Source organism: Acanthisitta chloris, unplaced genomic scaffold (assembly GCF_000695815.1).
Source record: "Acanthisitta chloris isolate BGI_N310 unplaced genomic scaffold, ASM69581v1 scaffold16557, whole genome shotgun sequence".
NCBI classification, from domain to species: Eukaryota; Metazoa; Chordata; class Aves; order Passeriformes; family Acanthisittidae; genus Acanthisitta; species Acanthisitta chloris.
This window is the reverse complement of record NW_008683308.1, coordinates 9,936-32,063: the sequence shown is the minus strand read 5'-3', so window position 1 is coordinate 32,063 and position 22,128 is coordinate 9,936. Positions and strand designations below refer to the sequence as shown.

General features: G+C 43.5%; 1 protein-coding gene across 1 annotated transcript in view; it reads right to left on the bottom strand.

Annotated features, from left to right (window-relative positions):
• Window positions 1–671: 671 nt before the first annotated feature.
• WRN (Werner syndrome, RecQ helicase-like) overlaps window positions 672–22,128 on the bottom strand; it is a 29,122-nt gene continuing 7,665 nt past the window's right edge. The window contains exons 7-34 of the mRNA XM_009078894.1: window positions 21,393–21,504; window positions 20,261–20,642; window positions 19,524–19,601; window positions 19,026–19,170; window positions 18,216–18,291; window positions 17,703–17,770; window positions 17,430–17,538; window positions 15,761–15,829; window positions 15,170–15,252; window positions 14,134–14,240; window positions 13,270–13,457; window positions 13,001–13,178; window positions 12,630–12,811; window positions 11,882–11,983; window positions 11,300–11,392; window positions 9,846–9,987; window positions 8,439–8,612; window positions 8,265–8,359; window positions 7,424–7,499; window positions 7,197–7,270; window positions 5,981–6,059; window positions 5,597–5,709; window positions 5,035–5,149; window positions 4,484–4,609; window positions 3,596–3,758; window positions 3,209–3,423; window positions 1,397–1,525; window positions 672–692 (exon numbers count right to left, since the gene is read on the bottom strand). Of these exons, the coding sequence (XP_009077142.1) occupies window positions 672–692; window positions 1,397–1,525; window positions 3,209–3,423; window positions 3,596–3,758; window positions 4,484–4,609; window positions 5,035–5,149; window positions 5,597–5,709; window positions 5,981–6,059; window positions 7,197–7,270; window positions 7,424–7,499; window positions 8,265–8,359; window positions 8,439–8,612; window positions 9,846–9,987; window positions 11,300–11,392; window positions 11,882–11,983; window positions 12,630–12,811; window positions 13,001–13,178; window positions 13,270–13,457; window positions 14,134–14,240; window positions 15,170–15,252; window positions 15,761–15,829; window positions 17,430–17,538; window positions 17,703–17,770; window positions 18,216–18,291; window positions 19,026–19,170; window positions 19,524–19,601; window positions 20,261–20,642; window positions 21,393–21,504 (3,494 nt within the window). The remainder of the gene's footprint in view (window positions 693–1,396; window positions 1,526–3,208; window positions 3,424–3,595; window positions 3,759–4,483; window positions 4,610–5,034; window positions 5,150–5,596; window positions 5,710–5,980; window positions 6,060–7,196; window positions 7,271–7,423; window positions 7,500–8,264; window positions 8,360–8,438; window positions 8,613–9,845; window positions 9,988–11,299; window positions 11,393–11,881; window positions 11,984–12,629; window positions 12,812–13,000; window positions 13,179–13,269; window positions 13,458–14,133; window positions 14,241–15,169; window positions 15,253–15,760; window positions 15,830–17,429; window positions 17,539–17,702; window positions 17,771–18,215; window positions 18,292–19,025; window positions 19,171–19,523; window positions 19,602–20,260; window positions 20,643–21,392; window positions 21,505–22,128) is intronic.

Sequence of the window (22,128 nt, the reverse complement as noted above, 5' to 3'; positions counted from 1 at the left end):
ATGGTTTATGTTGAAGCTAGTGATGTATTTGAAACTTTCTTTCAGGGTTCGTAGAATGGGAGTGTCATGGGCAGCATGGGAGCTTCAGGACAGGTTTATCAGAGGAGGTTTATTAGAGAAGCTCCTGTTGAGTCATGAGGTGCACAAAGGCTTCCCTGAATTTCTCAGCTCCTTGTCAGAGCAGTGTGGGTGCACCTTGATCCAATTTTAGCTCCAGGCTTTGCCAATAGTTTAAATCCAACGGATTACATAGGTGTAATCTCAGAATCCTAGAATCAGCTGGGTTGGAAGAGACATCCAAGATCATCGAGTCCAACCCTACCAAGGTTATTAGACCATGGCATTAAGTGCCACATCCAGTCTCATCTTGAAAACCTCCAGGGATGGTGAATCCACCGCCTCCCTGGGCAGATTCTCTTCCTAATATCCAACCTAAACTTTCCCTGGCAGAGCTTGAGTCTGTGCCCTCTTGTCCTCCTGCTGGTTGCCTGGGAGGAGAGACCAACCCCCACCTGACTATAACCTCCTTTCAGGGAGTTGCAGAAGGTGATAAGGTCTCCCCTGAGCCTCCTCTTCTCCAGACTAAACAATCCCAACTCCCTTAGCCTCTCCTCATGGCACTTATGCATTACTTGGTCTGGGTTGCAGGTGGAGCTGTTGGTGCTGAGGTTTTAAACCATCCGGGCAGAGCTCTGGAAAAAACAAATAAACATTGGAAGAAAACAAGCATTTACACTCTGTCTTCTTTAGAGAGCCCTATTCCTCAAATTCATGCTCATCTAGAACCATTACCTTACTAAATTGTTCATGGAAGGCTTATGTGTCCCTTAAATCCAACACCTTGTTCAGTAACAGGGAGCTGTCACATTACTGCTGTAACAGTGGGGAGAACCAAGGCTGGAAAATGCACTCACAGCAATATCCAGCTCCAAACTGCAGTGAGTGGTACAGCAAGTGGTGCTGGGCAGAGACATGAGCTCCCTGTTTAATAAAGACACCCATGTCTGTTCATATAGCTCTTGTTCATACAGACACCAGTGCAAAAATCATCCATGGGATTGACATAGTCTCACACAACCCTTTACCTGAAAGGGAAAAAGGAGCCAAGTGTCCTCTTAAAATGCTGGAAGCATCTGCTATGAGATGTACTTCGGGGGGGGGTGTGGTGTGTGTAAGTCTGTAGCAGGCTGCTGCTATCCTAGTGGGATATTTGGACATGGTAAGGGCAAAAAAACCCCATGTGGCACCACTGCATTAAGGGTATCAACAAGAGATGCTCTCTGGCAAGCCAGACCAAGGGTTTAGGCACAGTCAAGCACCTAGACAGAAGCTGGGACTTTGGTTTACTGAGGATGCACAGACAGATCACCAGGTCTGGGCTGTACTCCAGTCTCACCTTAGGCTGAGAGTCACCAAACAGCTCCTCCTCCTCGGGATCGAGGGCAGGCTGGTTGTAGGAGGCCAGGGCAGTGCTGCCTGCTGCCCCTCTGCTCCGTGCCTGGCTAGCATCCACGCTCCCTACAGCCTTCCCAGAGGGCACAAAGGAAGAAGGTTGTTACTTGTGTCACAACATTCAGTTTTGGCATTGTTTTTTGGAATGCAGTGAGTCTAATTATAATCATAAACAGAATTCTAACACCTCTGCTTAATAAGCTATTTCTTATCCATTTCACCCTAGAAAAATTTGAGCAAGGGAAGTTCATCCAGTTGAAACACACAGGAACTAGAACTTGTATTTGGGCTTTTATTGGTTTTTTAGTGGAGGAGATTATGCCTCTATTCCTTTCTGTCTGAGAACTTGAAATATTTGCTTCTGACTCAAGTGTTGCGTTCATGTTTCATGTCAATGAAAACCAGCACAGAAAGCATGGAGACATTAACTAACATTATGCTGGGATTTTTGGCTCAGCTACACATCCCTGTGCCACCAAACCCCTCATTAATGGCAAGTCTACCACAAGCTTTATGAGAGTAAAACATCTGTTTACCGAAGCCAAAGGCACCACATGCACATGGGTTTTCTCTGCTCCTTCCCTGGATGCTGGATTGATCCAATTACTCTGTAAAAAGCAGCAGCAATGTGAGACTGTTCAAGTCCAAGAACATCCGTTAACAGATTTAAAAGCTGTTGGCTACAGGGAATTATTAGAACCAGCATATCTTCTGGAGGAGAGGTAAAGACTTGTTTGGATTAGCTTTTGGATTTGCAGTCTACTCATTTGTATGATATTAATTTGATTACTAATACCATGTCATTCCTGTTATTAGCTCCAGGAGCTAACAGCAGCAGGAAAAGAAGGGTGATTAGAGCTCAGGCAATTGGACTGCCAGGAGGTCAACTGCAGGAGAGAGAAGGCTCAGAAACAGATATTATAGCAACAAAACAGCACTCAGCGATGCAAGAAAATCCATTTGGCAAAATGGCAAGGCTGGAAAAATGGTTTGAGCCAGAGTTTCAAGAAATCAGCCCCCAAACCTGTAAGGAACAGATATGAAATACCTGCACAGGCAGCAGGAAGATTCAGAGTTTGCAATTTCTTATTACTATTGCAACCAAGAGCCACTCAGTGCAGGGTGCAAGGTGCTGAACTGGGACTTGGGGGACACTGAAAAGACAGCAGAGGGCTCAGACAAGCCTGGACTTCCTCAAACAGCAACAAAGAGCTCCTTATTTCCCAAGATTTGTCCCCAGTGAGTCAGGCTTATGGCATGACACTTGTTATCAGGGAAATGTCCAGCAGCAACAGAGGAGCCCAAAGACTGAGACATTCCTGGCTGGCACTGCCTCTGACTTTTTCCACCCTCTCGACTTTGCTGCTCTCTTAAAGCTTTCTGCACAGAAAAAGAAGCTCTTTTGCCACATCAGGTTGGTGATCAATGCGAGAAGCAAAGCTAGGGCAAAGCCTGGACTTGATGGCTGCAAAGGAGACAGCTTATCCAAGTTTTCCTACTGGGAAGAACTTGAAATGGGTGTGACAAATCACAGCTAGGCTGCACAGGTCTGACCTCTTCCAAACAGAGTCCTGTTTCTGCTCTGAGCATCGCTCTGAGGAGATGGATTTTCCTATCCAAACATAGAGAGGTGGATTGGGAAGATGAGGCACTAAGCACAGCTAGAAACAGCAACAACATAAAAAGGCTGTTAGTCTGCTCCTACAAAGAAAACATCCTTTTTCAAAGGAACAGTTTTACACCTTCTTTTACTGACCTGTGTTTTATTCCACAAGGCACCTTCCCTGCTTGCTTCATCCGCTCTTCGTTTTTCCTGCTGCCCTTCTGGCCATATCAATCTCCTTTTCATGCCTAAGCCATCCTGAGACTTCTTTCTAGCCTCTTTCTCCAATACTGCAATCATCATCTTGATGAGATACAGCTCAATATGTGCAGGAACAAGTTTTCTAATTGCTTGAATTTTGGTGGTGTCTTGGAAAAAATATAAATATAATACTAAATGGGGTTTAAGCCTCTTGCCCCTTATTTGACTATGTTGTAATACACATTGGTTCGTGTGTATCGTTCAAGCATAGGATGGATTAAGGCATGGAAAAGATGACAAAATGAACCAGTATATGGGTTTGACTCATAAGATGCTCACCTGAGTCAATGGGAGGATTATGGATAACATCAGCAATGATCTGTTGAACTTCAGCAGACAAACCTGCTCTCTCCAGGCTGACAGGGTAACCAGCTTTCAGGGCCTGGACCAGATGAGTGCCAACCACAGAAAGAGGAAGAGATCTGCTCTCACTTATAGCCCTCTGGGAAAACAGAGGCACAAGGGATTGACAGGGCAGAAATAGCTTAAGTACAACTGAAAAAACTTTATTACTCCCAATAGCTAGCTAATTTCTTTTCCAGTTTGTAAACAGTGCTTTACTCTTAGAACCAAAACAAATGCCCCTTCATTTTCACATTACATGAATTCTCCTCTTAAGACTTGCCTTGAATAAAAATGTCTCAAATGTCATCAACCTAAACTTGCACTTTTCAAGGAGTGATTTCCACCTGGTGTCTTGTACTCCTCAAGGGAACAGGTTTGAAGCTTCTACTCATTTCTCCCCAGAGAATACACACACTATGCACACAATCATCAGGGTTAGTGAATACAGAGCATGAGGTTGTCCATTAATAATTATACAAGTGTTTCTTTTTACAAGTGTTTAGGTACACTTTTAACTTAGGGGCCATCTGACAAGGTTTACCTGCACTCTTGGGAGGGGCAAACAAAAATCAAAGCAGCCTCAGTTTCCTGCTGTGGAATTAAAAACGCACTGTATCCCACCTCACAGGAAGTCCAGTTTTCCATGCTATTACCAGTTCAGAGGGACAAGTCAAATGAGCTGCCATTTCCCAGGCAAGGTACTGCCTCAGTGTTTCAAAGCAATCCCACCCCAGCACTGGGCAGAGGATTTCAGGGGACTTGCCAATCCCTCCTTCCTGTCAGGTTTCAAAAAAGAAAGGGTCTTCATAGGGAAGAGCTTACCATAGAGAGATTTTTCTCCTGGAACAGGGTGTATGTGACATCCTCTGAGGGAGAAAGGGCTCTAGCACACTTGAGGGGAGATGCTTCTTTCTGATCTCTGGATGCAGATGTGGGAAATGTGTCTGTCTAAATGAGATAAAGAGGATTTAAAATAATTATATCCCACTGACAACCAATGGATCACTCACCCACTGTCTGAAATTGTCTGAATGAGCAACATTAGCAGAGTTATTCACCTCTATGTAGGTTGGGTTTGGCCTCAAATCCATGTTCTACTCAAAAAACAAAGCAAAGAGGGAGTCCAGATGGACACCCACATGTTCCCATCTCACTAAAACAAAGATGGGATTGTCCAAAGGACTTGGAAAACAAAACCAGCCAGAAAAACAGTGTCCAACTCAACACATCTTAGGTATTGCTCATTCCATGTCCCCATTCCTAGATCATATATCTTTCTGTGAAGCACAAAAAGACTTCTCCATGGAGTCCAAGCTGCAGAGTAAATTACATCCTTAACGTTCCTGCAAAGTAGCAGAGACTTTAAATCATACCTGCAAACCATTTGCTTGACAGAAGTCCTTAATTTCAGCCAGGAGAGGCATCAGCATATTGGATTTGGCTTTAGATACACCATCAATTTTCTTCACATTCTCCACACTTGTAGGCCTGGTTTAGGATGAATAATAAAAGCCATGGAAATGTCCTATGCCAATGCTTTGGAACATCAAAAGGACACATGCTTGGACTACAATCTATTAGTTAAAACTTGAAAATATGATTACTGCACCCTCATCACCTCTGCAACTAATTAACCTCACTGTTTGCCCTTCTGAAACATGAAGCTTGACCACAGCTTCAAGTTTGCTGCTTAATACTTTAGAGGATCAGTTTGCCACAAACATCTTTATTGGCTTTCACCTCCCAGAAGCACATAAACCCACAGCTCTTCCATGGAATAACAACATACACATCCCCAAAATCTTGCTGCCTCTTAGTAGCTGGGGAAGGCCCTTGGGATGCATTACCAGCTGAGCTCCCAAGAGAAGAAAGGGGATTTGTGACTTGGCTTGCAACCTCCCCCCTTGGTAGAACAAGTCTCCATGCTGGCTTTACCTTATCCGGGCCATATCCACCAGGATCTTGTTGGTTGCCAAGACAGCTGGAGGAATTTCCTTCTCATTAGCTACCTTCTGTCTAGCAGTCAGCAGCTTGCCATACAGAGCAGTCTGGGAAGAAGAGAGCCAAGTTCTCATGAAGCAGATCTGCATCACTCACAGAGGTGTAATTAATATCAGAGGAAAAGTTAGCACTTTCCTGATCTTTCTACTGCAATCCATTAATCATTCTTAACATACTTCAATCCTCTTCCAGGACTTCTATTCAGAACAACTCAGTAATTTTAAGAGCTGTCTAAGCCAGCTGCTCCTATACAGAACAACTGTGGTCTGCAGGTTGCCTGCAATTGAGAGATATCCTCCCTATCCCAAAAAAACTTACCTCTAGTTCTTTTTCTCGGGATGAAACAGCTGATTCTTGGGGCTTCCAAGGAGATTTCAGTGGCGAACGCCCTGCAACACTGACAAGAAATAAAGTGTGAAGCAAGCCCTGCATTAGATCAATTTATCCAGGGACTTGGGACAACTGAGCCATCGATCCAGGGATTTTCTACAAGGCTGTGGGAGAGCAGCAGCTCTGACAGCACCATCAGGCTGTGGTCTGGCAGCTCGTGCCAGCTCTGCACTCAGGCAGGGTTTGAGCTGGTTGGGGCAGAACCAGCAGTATCACCTAATGTTCACCAGTATCCCTAACTCCTCTGGGCTGGTCCTCTAACTTAAAAACAGCCTCTTACTGTTTAAACCTCAAGCAGATGGAATGACATCTGTGGGATGGGGTGGGGGGAAACCCAACCCACCAATCTCTCCCAACACCTGGATTCCCATATCCTTAGCAAAAAATGCTCTCAAGCAGTTGCCCACTCAGGACATCATTCTGACACCATCCAACCTTGGATTTTTTTGCCATGGCTGATGACATTAATCCCGGGAAAACAGCACTAATAACCTAAAACCATCAGTGACAGGGACACAGTTGCTGTGCTGCAAGTGGAATTAGCACAGCTCCCAGTCCATGGGCTCATGGACTTAGGGACATTTGCCCTTAATTAGACAGCTATGATTAGACTGCTCTGCCAGCAGACAAAATGGACTAAGAGCATCCTGAGCAAAGTGCAAAATAACACTTGTTTTGGATTTTAGCTGTCCCTGACATGATTTATCTCCACGTGGCTGCAGTGGCAATTATTCACCTAAGTGACACAGCCTCTTTTCCTGTTGGCTGCTGGCCTGAAGGAGGAATCCATTCAGAAATACAAGGTGCACTTAATCTGAAGCAGCACATGAGCCAGGGAAACAAATTACCTTTTTGCAAAAGGTTATTTTATTTCTCTTGACCTGAGGGAGCCTTGGTCTTCTCCAGACTCGTGCAGCAAGGCAGAGGCCTAGACACTCACTTATGTGAGTGTTAAATGTTGTTAAATGTTGCAGTTGTTCAAGGTTTTGAAGTATAATGCACTGTACAGCAAGTTTTAGGCACTTGTCTTATTTTTCACGGCCAATTCATAGGAGAAAACTCATTTTAAGGGTCACCATACAAGCAATATCCCATTTAACGCAGTTGAAATCAGGTGATTCTGCTTTCATTTAAAATACTCTACCTGTTAAGCATGTTATTGCTTCTTGGAGGAGTTTTATAGCTTTTCTCATATGAAAACATCTCATACAGAGACATCTATAAAAAAACAGAGCAACAAGACAAATGCTGATTTACCATCTTTGCTGTTAGTAATAAAATCTCCATTTGTGACACCACGACACATCTGCAAGGTGTTTTTAACAGGAGCAAGGATGGATCACAGTGCAAGAGGGTTGTCCTGGTACAGACCTGCCTGACTGGGGACTGAGTTGTTCCTTTGATGTCTGGAGAACGCTGTGTGGAGGCCACAGGTAAAGGTCTACTGCTGGAATAAGATTAATTGCATCTTAATCAAATCAGTCCAAGTCATTGCTACAGTGACACTGCCCTGAAATAAACATATTGCTAGGCAAACTGATTTGAGGTTGGTACAGGAACATATTTGGCAAATCAAGTTACTGATTAATTAGAATCACCATTCTTCATGAAAATCTACTGAGGGCCTCAAAGCCTCTTAAGTCTGAGCCTTTAACAAGGAAAAACAATGTTGTCTTACAGAGGATTTATGGCATTTTCATGACAACACTTGAAAAATATTTGATTACTGGAAAGACCAAATATGTTCCAATTGTCTGGTCTGCACTAAGCATACAGCTTTCACTATTGCTTATTGCTTCATAATACGCTTTTTTTCCCCTTCTAGCAGCTGACAGAGCCACAACAGTAGATTATCATAAGAGCAAAAACATTGGTACTTGATCATTACCTAATATATCTACTTATTAGCAACAATGAGACAATGTAGACCCCAGAACAGGCTCCTACAGCCAGCACTGAAGAGCTTTGTTCTTGTATTACTTCTAGCCACAGCAAAGCCTCTGCAACCTCCAGTTCATTACCTCTCGCTTCAAAAGGGTTGGTCAGAGGCAGTTTTTGTCAAGTCCAACTCAATGCTATTTAATACAACCAGAAGTAAAAGATTTCAAGCAAAACTTGCCATGCTCTCCTGTCCTGCCATCCCCAAAAGAAGGTTTCAGAGAGGGACTTGATATTGACAAAGTGCTCAAACACACACACATGCTATAATTACCTTCTAGAAGGTCTCTGTAGATTAAGGTCTTCACTGGACTGTAACAGAAGACTTGGATTTGAGGCAGATTCAGCATTCAACAGCCAGTTCCTACCCTGTAAGAAACAAACCCTACGGCTTAGCTATAGATGACTCCGAGGAGCTCTCAGTGGGTCGTTTCACCCCCAAAAGTACCTTCTGGGTGAGCACACAAGTGGTTGAAAACTTGTTGTTATGCCCTGGGACTTCTTTGAGGAATCCTTCTAAGATCAGCTGCTGGCAGAGCAGTTTCCACCAGTTCTCTGGCCATTCTTTCCCAGTGCCAAAGAGAGGGTGTCGCCGGTACCGCTGAGGCAGGCGCTGAGAGGTCTGAAAGCATTGACACAATCACTCACGTTTGTCCAGTTCTTGTGGAACAAAGTTTCAAACATAACCAGGTAAGCCAAAAACCCAAGATGTGAGGAGCCTCCTCCACCCATCCCCACTCCCCCAACCATCCCCACTTTCTGCAAGGCTGTGGCAAGATCATTGCTTTCTTCTGCAGTTCTGTGACCTAACTTTACATCACAGAACTCTTACAGCATCTCCCTTCACACGAGAGGGTCAGAGGAACAACTCAATCATCCACACCAAAGAAATCAAGTCATCTCTTGCACTTCTATTCCACCACTTGAGGTCAGTCTACCACTGCCTCAGTTCAAACAGAAGCTGTTACCTGTTCTGTTTTTCATTCAACTCTAATTCATTGCAAAGTAGTTTTTGTTTGGTTTGCTTCAAAATACCCCTGATTAACTCCTCTCTTACAACAGCTCAGACTCTAAAATAGCTGATTAGCTCCTATCTGATGGGTTTTCATGCCTGAATTCAGAACCCAAATGTTATGTTAGCTCAGAAAAAGGTTTTCCTTGTAGACAGCCAAAGGTTATTCTGAATTTGCAGTGCAAATTTGGCATTAATTTCACTTATTCCAGTGAATATTCACTAATAAATGAAGACTCCATTGAAATCTGTTACAGAATATTTTTCCCTAGACGCATTAGTGTGGCAATTAGCAACTTCATTAAACAGTTAAAAAGGGACATAATTAACCCAGTTTTATCAGGTATACAGGTGATTTTTTTTCTCCTCAGTCTGTAAAGGTACAAAATGATTCTGTTCTAACTCTTAATTTCTGGTGAGTTTCTAACTTAGTATTTCAAAATCCCTGTAAGTAAAGCTGTGTAGACATCATTTATATTCACCCTATCATCCTCCTTCCCACCTCAGTACTCCAAGTCAGGCAGCAGCACAAAGCTAGAGCTGGAGCCATTATTAGCTTTATTCAAACATAAACCAACTAATTATTATGCAAAGATGCTTATTCTTCATTCTGAAAAGGCTTATTCCTTTGAGGACAATGAAAATCATGCATTTTCATGAAAGACTAAGGACAATCTTGTTTGCTGCATTCAGAAAGTCAAGACTAACTCTCTACAGAAATATCCATCTCTCCAAGAAAAAGGACATACATACATTTACAGGTTTGTATATCCATCAGTCAAGAGGGACACCAACAGTCCCTCCAGCCTCAGAACACACATCAGGAGTGTGGCTATCACTTACAGATCCTCTGAGAAACAGAATGGGCATTTTAGTGCCAAACTTCTCCTCCAGGGCACTCACTGCAGACAGCAGCTGATGGCACTGCTTCCCAAAGTCCTGCAACCCACCTTCAGGCTCACTGGGGACTGCAGGGCAGGAGCTTCTGAAAGGCACAAACAAAACCAAGACGTACATAAATGCACATCAAGACCCTTCTCTGCTTTCTAATATTGTCTGTCCAGGAATGACTGAAGAAAATAACAAGTGATTTGGACTTGTACTTAGTCTCACATTTTCAGTCCTAGATCTGTACACTTGCACATGTCAAAGTTACATTAATATCAACAATCTAAGTGTCTCAGACAGCTGCCCAGCACAACAATAAGCAGCCCTTCACAGTACCTGCTGTTGCAGAACATTATCTCTTCTGAATTGAATCCTCTGAACTCACTATTTAAATACTTGCACTGGATTAGGCACACAAGACATAATTTTACCTAACAGCAAATAGGTTTTTGTCTGTTTCTTTAGGAAAATAAAGGGGAAAAAAACTGAAGGAAAGACCAACCCCACTAAAGGCTTTCTAGGGTTTGTTAATGCTTTTATTACTGACTGGAAGAACCCACTGAAAAATTATTGGCACAAGTCACTTCTAAGGAGAAAAAGGGAAATTGATGTATTTCGAGGGATTTCAGTTCTGCAACACAAATTCACTCTCTGGCTCTGTACTGGCACAGCAATGTGGCTGCAAGGATTGAAATTAGGACCTCAAATTGTTTTCTTTGTTGGTTTTATAGAGGTCAGGCAAAGATTTTCTAATCCTTGACATACAGCAAGTGTAGCTGCATTGATGACACTTTTCTGTAAAGCAACACAGCACAATATCTTGTCTTGGACGAGAAAGCATCTGACTGCCAGCAGGAACAAGGAATCCTTTATTATAACTTCAGGGAAAGGTTTAGAACTACAGGAGCAACTGAGGAAGGTATTTCTGCTCATACCTGTGTGACTACCAACCTTCTGGCTTCCCTTCAGCACCTCCATGAGGTTATTAGCAAGGCTAAAGAACACATCTCAGCACATCTTGTAAGAGAACAGCTCCCTGGCCACTGAGACAATTTAACCTTAGGCACGTGGTACCACATACCCAAGTGTTTTCCTTTGGGATTAATCACTTTACAGGGTTTAAATTGACAAACAAAAGTGTATTTCACTGTTTCAGGGTGTTGCTCTAAACCCTTTTGGGACCCATGGCCATGCTGTTTGCTGTTTCCAGGCTTCCCCACAGCCTAACTCAGAGCTCATAAACCACCTCATGATTTGCTCAAAGGTTGGAGAGCTGTTCAAGAATAAACCTCAGGCTGAACATCTGCAAGATCAGATGCATAAAAGTCAGTTCTTATAGATAATTTGCCTTTTAAGTCAGTCTGAGAGAACACAACCTCTAGGATCAGCCTTCAGGGAAGGAAGCTTACCTGGCCCTGCAATTATCGCAGCATTCCTCTGTGCCCATGATACCAGAGGAAACCTTTCGCAGCTGTTTGTCTTCAAAATGAGACAGGATGATTCTGCCCAAGGGAATGGAAGGAATTCAATAAAAGACCAAGAATTTACACATGAAATTTACTGCAGAAAACAAGAGTTGAAATCAGCATCATGAATTAATGCACTGGGGAACCAATTATTTAGCCTTGATTCCTCTAAAGGAAAAGTTGGGCTATTTTTTTAAAGGTAAATAAGGAAATACTTGACGTACAGGTATAAATGTGCTGAAGGTTGTATTTTTGATACTGCTTATTAACATGAAACAATGTTCTGTGCTTGCAGAACACATTGTGACCGTAACATCTGGTTATAACCTCCAGCTGCGACTGAGTCACAATAGCTCTTATCAAAGCTATTACTGACTGGAAGAACCCACTGAAAAATTATTGGCACAAGTCACTTCTAAGGAGAAAAAGGGAAATTGATGTATTTCGAGGGATTTCAGTTCTGCAACACAAATTCACTCTCTGGCTGCCTGAGATGACAAAGCATTCAACAATTCCAGCACTCACTTCCTCCTGCAGCCACTGGACACAAGGTAGTTCTCCATTTTTGCCAACATTTTCAGCTTATATAGCCTGAAGTTCTGGTTGCAGATCTCGTTGAGGAGACGTCTGTCAGCCGAGAGGGGAAAACGAAGAGCATTAAATACTGACCACTATTCCCCTGTGCCACACCAACAATGAAACACACCAGACAACTGCCTCTAATTCACCAGGAACAGCTGGAAAAAACAACCTGCTAAACCCAGAGCCAAGCTGCCTGCCTGCTTCTCCACAACTGGACCCTCAGACAGTGGGGCATACTCAGAACAGCACCTTATTCATATTCTTCTGGAGAGGGTAGAAGAAGAGACAAGGAGCTTATTCCAACCCCACAGGCTACTGAGCTTCAGAGATCTATGCCAAAAGGCACTGAAGAGGGAGCAAAGGGCTGAGAGAGCTGCTTCTCTCACTCTCCAGTTGTCTAAACTCTAGCAATTTCTCACCAATTCCGCTGGCAGAGTAAAAAATATACTAAGATATCATAACTCTTCTTTCAAGGAACCCAGAGGTGGCATGTTAGGACACAACTACCTCTTGCCTAATTTAATAGGCTTTATAATAATCATGGGAAGCATCCAAGCTGAGGAAATAGCATGGGAATACTTGATGAGAAAATGGAGCACTCATTCTGCTGCACAAGCCAAACCTGAGCTACCACACAGCATCCAACACTGTTCTGGCTACTATGTCCAAGCTGTTGCCTCCAGTACTTTACCTGTTACAAGCCAAGTCTGCTGCAGCCCACAAGACATGACAGGAAGCAGGAAGCCCATCACGCCCAGCTCTCCCAATCTCTTGGTAATAGGATTCCATTTCCTTTGGAGCACCATAGTGAATAACCATCCTGATATCTGCCTTGTTGATGCCCATTCCAAATGCCACTGTGGCCACAACACACTACAAAACAGGAGCCACATGCTGAGTGTTTTCAAATGAGCACCAATTATGCCTGGATTAATGCTCACACACTTGGTGACAACTCATTGCTACAGACTCAAAATTCAGCCTCAATTCCAACAGCTTCAGACTCACACCAGAAACTCTGCAATGATAAACAGGACCAAGTGGACTTTTCTTCCTCCATACCTGAATTTCATCCCTCATGAACTGGTGATGGGTGTCTCTCCTTTGCTTGGTCCCCATTCCAGCATGGTAGGTACCACAGGCCACATTGAGTTTGTTCAGTTCAGACACCACCTGCTCAGTGGCCTTTCTTGTAGGGCAGTAGATGATAGTGGGGCCTTCAAACTCATACACAGAACTGCTAAAGATAACAACAACAACAGAATCAAAGAACACACCTGCCTGCACAAAATACATCCAAGGGATCAACAAAACCAGGCTGAAATCCTTACCAGCCTTTCCTAGTTAGGAATTGCTTCAAATCCCTAAGGATATCTCCACTTTGCTGTCCAACCTCTAAGTACAGGTTAGGTCTGTCAAAACTAGTACACATGACTTGGGGATTCCTCAGGGTCAGGCATTTCACTATGTCATCTCTGATTGAGGGACTTGCAGTTGCAGTTAAAGCCACAATGGGAACCTGCAATGAGAAGTAGAAGAATAAATACGAGACCTCTCACAGTTTACTCTTCAGAGTAAAGTGATACAGAATGTGAACAGGCATTTCAATGTGCTCATAATCATTGGATCAGTTCAGTCACTTGAAAAATATAGTGAACATACTTAAATATGTAAATATAGCTAACATATCTTCCTGAACACTTGAGACTGAAGCTCTAGGAGAGTAGAAGGGACAGAACCCTTGAAGATGAAGTTTGATTCTGAATGTGTGATTTCTTCAGCTGTATCTTCCACGAGTCCCCAATAATTTTCTGATGTCATTAGCTAAATTTAGGGAACATAAGATGAAACTTCCAATATAAGGGCTAAATATTTTGAGCTCATGCAATAAATACTTGAGGAGTGTCTAGAAATCAGGTGCATGCTCCTACAAGCCACCCAAGTCAGCTAAAACCAAATCCCTGTATTCAACTAGAAGCTTAGGGACATCATCTTGTTCAGCAAAGAGATCCAAAGCAGGTAAAATTTCACAAGTTCCTGGTAGTCCAAGTTCAGAATATGCTTCATTTAAGCATTTGGAAAAACCCTCAATGACTGTCAGGGAGTGCACAGACTCCAAACCAGCATGGTCAGTACACCCAAAGATCAAAACTATCACACAAAATCCTTCTCTTGTAGTAGAAACCAAACCTCACCGATGGCAGAGCCTTCTTTAACGAGCCCAAACTCCTGAAGGAGTTCCTGAAGTCATGGCCCCACTCAGAGATGCAGTGAGCTTCATCCACAGCTATGAGGGTGATGCCTGGTGGGCACAAAACCACAGCATGGACACATGAACAACGACTAAGAGCAAAGACCCTGTTCTGCTCAGGCTTTCCTGAGAAGGCACCAGCAGTTGCTTAAGCTGCTGTTCCTAGAATACTTTGTGCTGTACCCACTCCCCAAATCCTCTTTTGTAAAGAGGCCCAAGAGCTTTTACAGACTACCCCCACCACCATCACCCTTCCCTCTCCAAGCTCCACATCTCCAACATCCCTCACAACAGGTCAAAATCTTGAGCTAGCTCCAACAGGAGCTTTCCCCACCCACTGCTTCTCAGATCTTTTCAGTAATAGTCACAAATAACCATTACAGGTGTCATTAGTTCTATTTTCTGGATTGTAGCACAAAGCCTGAGTGTCTCAGGTCTGCACTAAAGAGAGAAGCCAAAGTCCAGATAAATATGAGGGGAGAAGGGTTAATGTCTTCCCTCCCTACAGCACTAGAAAGTCAGTTCCTTAGCCAAAAAATCCCTGGAGTTTTCATGCCTTGATTTTACTCAATATGGCATGTTCACCAGCTGCATCACCTCTAATGAAAAGAGCATTTCGAAGGTATTTGAAAACACAACTTCATTGTTACATTCTGCAAAAGATCACAGATTAGAATGCTTAAAAGGCTAAAATATTTACTGTTATACATTTCCCCTCCTGTGATTCAACAATCAGTGTTTTAGCACCTCTGTTCCCAGTAAACTGTCCAACATTCCCAGGCTAAGATCATGCTAAAGACATTGCTCACATATGTTGTTTTACTGATCAGGGACAGCATCTTCTGACACCACTTACTGCAGTCACTGCACTACCCTCTGAGCTCACTAGTGGTAACAAACCGGTGACAAAAGTTAACAAAATTTAAATGTAATTATGAATCTAAGCTGCCAGCTCATCCACAGCCTTATCTCCAACTTACCAACAGTTTGGTTAAGATCCTGAAGTAACTTTAAGTTCCCTGAACAAAACTCTGGAGTCATGTATATAACTCTGTACTGACCCCTGAAACAGCAGGAAAATACACTGTCACAGAAGGGAAAATCCCAGACAAATAAAAGCAACAAAATCATGACTGTCTTTAAGAAGGAAATATGAACAAGGACAGATTTCTGATAGGGAACAAGAGGAAGTAAGTGAAGACCATAGAAAGTATTCCAGAACAGCAGGGAAGCAAGGCATGACAGGAAAAGGAACAGCAGCAGACTTTCACCAGCCTTTAGGACTGTTGTGATGACTTGGTGGCAAATACAGATCTAAAACCCAAATAGTCAGGTACAAACCAGAACACAGAGCTAACTCAAGCCTGACCTCCCCAGCCAGAGGGCACAAGAGGGGGCTGTAGACTCACACACACACAGCCTGGGGAATGCAAACCATATCCCTGACTGCCAGGTTCCAGGGCTGAGCCAGCAGCAGGAGTTTCAGGCAGGAGGGGGCAGGGAGACATCCTACCCCCTCCAACACACCTCCAGCACAGCCCACAGCCCTAGAAAACCTGGCTGTGACTTACCCTTTGATGCTCTCTTTGACCTCTTTTGACTGAGCCGAACCAAGGAAACAAGCTGGAATCCCTGACATCCTGCAGGAAGAAAAGAGCACAGTCACGAAGAGATTTACCCTCCAAGCTTGAGCTTCCAGCCTATGCCAGCACTTCTGAAGGAAGTTCAAGCTGTGAGGTCAGACACTGCTTTCTTCAAGGATCTTTGTGAGAAAAACCTTTGGAAAAAGCAAGTAATCTGTGGCTTTTCTTACCACCCAAACACTCCTGCTCTGCCCCTCCAGCTGTCCCCAACGCACACACTGGATTAGTGCAATTAGGAATAGGAGAAGAGATTGTTTTCCTTGTACGGGGGCCAAGTTCACTAGTAAAACACTCAAAATAACATGCAAAGTGTATTTTCTTCAGCTATTCTCTTATGCAGTTTATCACATTTGGATTTAAGACTTACTAGCTCACCAGTTTTTTCCTCAGTCTTCAATCTCCTGTAAGCTACTGGTGCTGCATCTGCTAATTTTCCATCAGGTGGCTCCTTTTTAATGACTGATTTAATAATTACACTTACCAAGCTCAGCCAATTTGTATTTTACCTCTGAACTTGGTGATTCACTGCACTTTCTCGAAGCCCTTTGTGTTGATAGCTGCTTCCCCCTCATTCCTGTTGCAGTCAAAGCACAGCCAAGACTGACAAGAGAAATTACTGAATGGCAATAGGTGGTACAAATTTGGTCTCCTCAGCCTTCATAAATGAATGACCCACTGAGAAGGTCGTGAATAAACCCTTTCCACTGAGGAAAACAGTGTAAAAGTCAAAGCAGCAGCTGAATACACAGACACCCTGCTGAGTAATACTCAGTGGAGGAGGCTTAGGCTGTCCAGCCATTCATCTGCACACAGCCATGATGTGCAGCAGAGAATTCCACACATAATTGATGTTCCTCACTTCAAAACATCTTCATTTCCCCTCTTTCACAAAAGACCAGTTCTTCCCAAGCTGGACAAGGCAGGAATGAACTAGACAAACTCAGCATGAGCCCCAAAGCTTCAATGGAAAAGTGTCAGAAGTGAATAGCTCTTACAATGGGAAGCAAGGACATGCAGAGAAAGGATTATCAGGTATTAAAAATCAAAGAGATTTATCTTGACAACACCTGTAACTGCTCATGTGAGAGAGATTTGGCGTCACCCATGAGTTTCCCCTCTTAGAACTTTTAAGAAGTGAAGAGGCCAAGTGTTAGGAGACCTACTACACTGTCCCTCTTCAAAGCCTGTGCTGTCACTTTGATCTGAATTGCCTACAGCTTCCAGCTATGCTTTGTTCAGATGTCACTTCTCAGGCCCAAAGGAAGCCCTGCCAGATAGTGACAGAACTCTCACAGGCTGAAACAGCCCATCAGGCTCCTCCATCAGTTCAGCCTGTGAATCCAGGAATAGTTCAGATGTGCCTTCAGAACCAGGACAGGTCCTCTGCACATTCAGCCTATGGCTTACCTAAGTGGCAAACCCAGTGATCTGAGACTTATTTGCACAGCTTGTGTGTGTTCCTGCAGAAACATATGCTTGAGAGCTGACACAAACAGCTTGCTGTATCCAAACTGCAACTTGAAGCACCAAGAAATGCCACAGGCAGAATCTGTGGGTTTCCACAGGCAATGCAGCTTGTTGCCAACGTGTTACTTACGTCAGCTGCAGCACCTGGTCCTCCATCAAGGAGATAAGAGGGCAGATGACAACTCCTGTGTGTCCAGTATAAACAGGAGGAAACTGGTAGCATAGGCTTTTTCCATAGCCTTAAAGAAAAAGAGGCAGGAATGAGACTTGATGTTTTCTGTGCAGCTATAACAGAGAATTCTAACACCTTGGTGAGCCCTAAAACAAAACTCCATGATTGTTCTGTTACTCCTCAAAAAGGGAATGATTTTCTGCAGTTTCTTGGGATGTAAAGGTAACTTACCAGTTGCCATAACAACAAGATTATCTCTTCTGTCTTCTAAGAGAGAATTGATCACTTTCCACTGGACCCTTTAAATTAAACAAAGGGGAATACTTGGATTTTGCCACCACATATAATAAGTAAACTATATGGAACTGCATATTCTCTGAACTGTGAGTTAAAAAACCCCTGAGGCAGCCTAAAAGTGTTGACTTTGCTCACTGCCACCACTAAAACACTCCAATTCCTGCAGGTAGGCCCAGGATTGTCAGAGTGGGATCTCTAACAGGACTCAGCCAACAGCATTTGATGCAGACATGCACAGGAGATCACAAAACAAACGATATCTCCCAGGTGTTAATTACTACTTTTCAGTGTTTGTGGGCCAGTTATCTTCCAGGCAAGAGACTGTAAACAGGACCTTGATTTGTTTGTTAGTGGCTTTTCAAGTAAGTACTAATGAAAACATTACCCAGAAGGAAGGGGAAAGAAAAGGAACCCTGGAGCCTCCATTTTAACAGACAATGCACTCACGGTTTGAAAGAAGAATGCCCAAAATAGGTCTTCAGACACGTGATGTGGCTTTCACTGGGTTCTGGCAGTGATGGATCTTTAGCGGGAGAGAGGAGAAACACTCATCTGGGATTCAATTTGAGAAGCACTGTTTCGCCAAACAACAGTCTGCTCCTGGTTAGTGATGCCCAGGGCCTAGGATTTGGCAATTCCAGTGAAAAGGGAGACATCAAACCACAGATATTTACAGGCCAGAAAGAAAGATTAAAAAGCAAACAGGCTCCCCAGAGACCCTGCATGAGGAGGAGACCATATGGCTTGATTAATGAGACAAAGCAATAGGTACTGTCATGCATAACTGCATCCTTTGGAACATGTTCATCCCAACAAGCTATGGTGTATTTCTCCTCACATTTCAGCCTCTTTTCCCCTCATTCTATTTGTCTCCACAGGGACAGCCCCAAGGTCACCCCCAAGGCAGAACACCCCAAGAATCCTGTCACCAAACAAATGTAGGTAGGGGAAGTGTCATCTTCCCCCTCCACCGTGCTCTGAGCAGGTCCTCTCAGCTCTGCAAAGCCTCCATGTCCCCACAGCAGCTTTAAGCTGACACAACGTCTACTGATTGTGGCAGAAGTCAACTCTTATTTTGCCAGGGACACCTGTACATCTTCATCTTGCCACACAAACAAGCTGCCCCTTGAAAACTTAGGTGAGGTTTAACTTGCTGCTTTAAGAAACCAAACACCAAACAGCTGTGTTGCCACAGCTGCTTTTATAGACAGTGGATTGTTTTGTCTTTAATCATGCACTAAAATTCAAAAAACATACCAAAATATTCCTCCTCTTCTTCCTCAATGCCTTCATCTTCATCACCATCTGGTACAACATTCACATCTGTGTCAGGAGTTCTCCTGTCTTTAGTGGACTCTCTTTCGGTTGCAGCTCCTTCAGAATCATCTACATCTTCTAAAGACTGAGAGATTAGGAGGAACAAAAAGTGATTTTGGAGCATGACAGGAATAGATAAATGCATATTTAAGGTAATATGATACAGGGACACATGAGTTTTACTTTAGTTATAAGATAACTTCAATCTAGTGGGTGGATCAGGTCCAAGCTGGTATAGTAAAGGTGCACCAGGATGCAAATGATATTGAAGTCTAACACCAGTAAGTGGAATTCTTTAGGGATCCATGTTCACTTGTCTTCTGTAAGCAACACCATTTTACTTCACAGTCCCTCCCCTCAACTCTGCTCCACTCCACTGCGACCCAAGAGCACCATCATTACCAAAAACCATTGAAGAATAAACCCCAGGGCACTCACTTTCAGCATCTCCATTTCCAGCTCTTCATCACTCTCAATGACACGGGACATATTTTGTTCATTGTCTGTGGAAGATGACTCGTAAAAAAACAACATCATTTCCTTCTTATCAGCAATTCCTACTTTATCCACAACCTCCCAACCTTCTGGACATACTATAAATCATTTCTCTCTATGTTTTCACTTCTTACCCAAAATAATTAAGCTCAACATTTAGCTCTGCAGTCCATTAAAAACAAAATGCCTGAAAGAAATATTAGAACTTAACAAGGTTTTGTAGTAAGAAAAAACACAGCAGTATCACCAGATGTGTGAAACACTCAGAACATAAGGAAATGATCATCTGATTTAAGAGCCATCAATCTACACTCAGGACTGCTGATTTCCACATCCCTTAGCAACAGACCTGCTATTTATCCATGACCAAGCTGAAGATGCTCCAGTGCAGAATCTGTCCCCTACTGCAAGGAATTCTTTGTTAAATATTAACTGAAAGAGGAAAACTAATGTGACTATCTAGGGCTGCTGTGTTTGGTACCAATCCTTCCAAACAAATGACTCAGCTCAATGAGCTCAATGCTTGACTACAAGCCACAGAGACCTTCCAGACTGAGCCCTTCTTCCAGAACACTTTTATACTCTCTCAGGGACAGAGGTTTTCAAAATCTGGGGAAAATTAAGGATGCAATCACATCCTCTGCTGAGTGTCCATGCTCAACAAGGGCTTTTCTCATTACCTCAGGCACAGCCTCGTTGCCCAACTCATTTGCAGCCTGAAGTTCCAAGACCTGAAGTTCTTGCTCAGTAATGTCCAGTGACATGAAGTCATCTCTCTCTGCAGCCACATTTTCCCCAGCAGTGTTGCCTCCCTCTGCCTCCTCCTCATGAATTTCTCCTTCCCAGAGTGCAGCCAGTGTAGCATCAGAGCAGATGTTGAAGTCACCTTCAGGTTGTTCAGCACATTTGGCTTTTTGTGCTCCAGCACATGCTGACTTGGCTTCAAAATCTGTTGGAGTTGCACCACAGCTCCTCTCCAGTGCAGAAGGGGAACCTGAACCCAACAATGTGCTTCTTAAGGCATTTATGTTCTCTGATATCTCAGCTACTATTTCTGCAGCCCTAGGAGGCAAAACAAGGGAGTTAAAATCATCAAAGCAGTTACTACACTCAGCTACAAGAAGAGGATTCTAGTGTTCCTCCAGAGTGACCGTGTCCAAAACCTCAACAGAAAGACTCACATACATGCAATTGCCATTCCACCTCTGTGAGAAGAAAATTAAGTCTCTACACAGAGCAAAAACTGTAAAATCCCTCCAAACACACTGTTTATGGTGTTGCCTCTCTGCCTCTATCAAGTCTCCAAACTTACAGTGGATGGTCTAGTCACACCAGAGTCCCGAGTATTTAAGAAAGGTCTTGCTGTACACTGAGACATCTTCAGACAGTGAAACAGGTATGAGACACTGGCACAGGGTGCCCAGGGAGGCTGTGGCTGCCCTAACCCTCACAGTGCTCAAAGCCAGGTTGGATGAAGCCTTGAGCAACCTGCTCTGGTGGGAGGTGTCCCTGCCCAGGGCAGGGGGTTGGGGCTGGATGATCTCTAAGGTCCATTCCAACCCCTTAACATACTATGACTTCAGCAAGAAGAAACAAATTCAGCCAGGTTCAGTGTCAGACCCATTGCAACTGGACCAGTGAAAACGTGCATTCCTACATATGAAGAAGGAATATACATCCCTTTCCTTGGACAGGGATGCACGGGTAACAGATGGCTGTTCACACACTTGTTTTGCTGTGTGGGACCTTTGAAATCAAGACCAAAACACTGATCCTGCAGGTAAAGTAGAGAAAGGTTGGCAAAAAACTGACCTCTGCAAGTCTTCCAGTTGTCCAAAAGAGTCAGGGACATGAGAAGCCAAGTTTGTTATCTCTTGAGCCAGTGAAGTCAAGTGCTCCTTCAAACCCGTCGACAACATGGCACCTGTAAGAAATGTCATCAGTTATCTCACACTAATTGAGGCCTAAATCTACATGTAAATAAGTCCCATTCCAGTATGTGATTTCTGAAAGATCTACAGCTGATTAGACAGCATTTTCCAGGGTTTAAAAATCAAGTAGAGAGAATCTGGCCAAGCTTCCAGGTACTTCAGCATTGAACCTCTTCCCTTACACATGCTCAGGGAAAACAGATACACAGCAGGAGCAATACAAAGGGATCCTTTCCTGCACACCCTCCAGCTTCCAGGTAAGAGCTACTAACACAGATATGCTGACTAAAGCAAGGCAAATAAGTGCCCCTCATATCAAAGGGACAGTACTGCCACTTCTGCCTTTGACAGAGCAGTAGAATTGAACCAAGAGAAAAAGCAAACAAAGCCCTTCCTGCCTCTTTTTCAACTGTCACCTGCAACACTTATGAAACATAGAACTGAACAAACCCTAAGATTTTAGCATCACTTCTCTAATCAAGTAAATAATGCTCTAAAACATTTGGGTACTGTTGATATGCCTCAAGAAAAGCATTACTTCATGACATGGTTGTTTGTAGCCTTAGCTGTTCTTAAATTAGCTATTTGTCCCTGTATCAGCAGAATTGGAATTAACT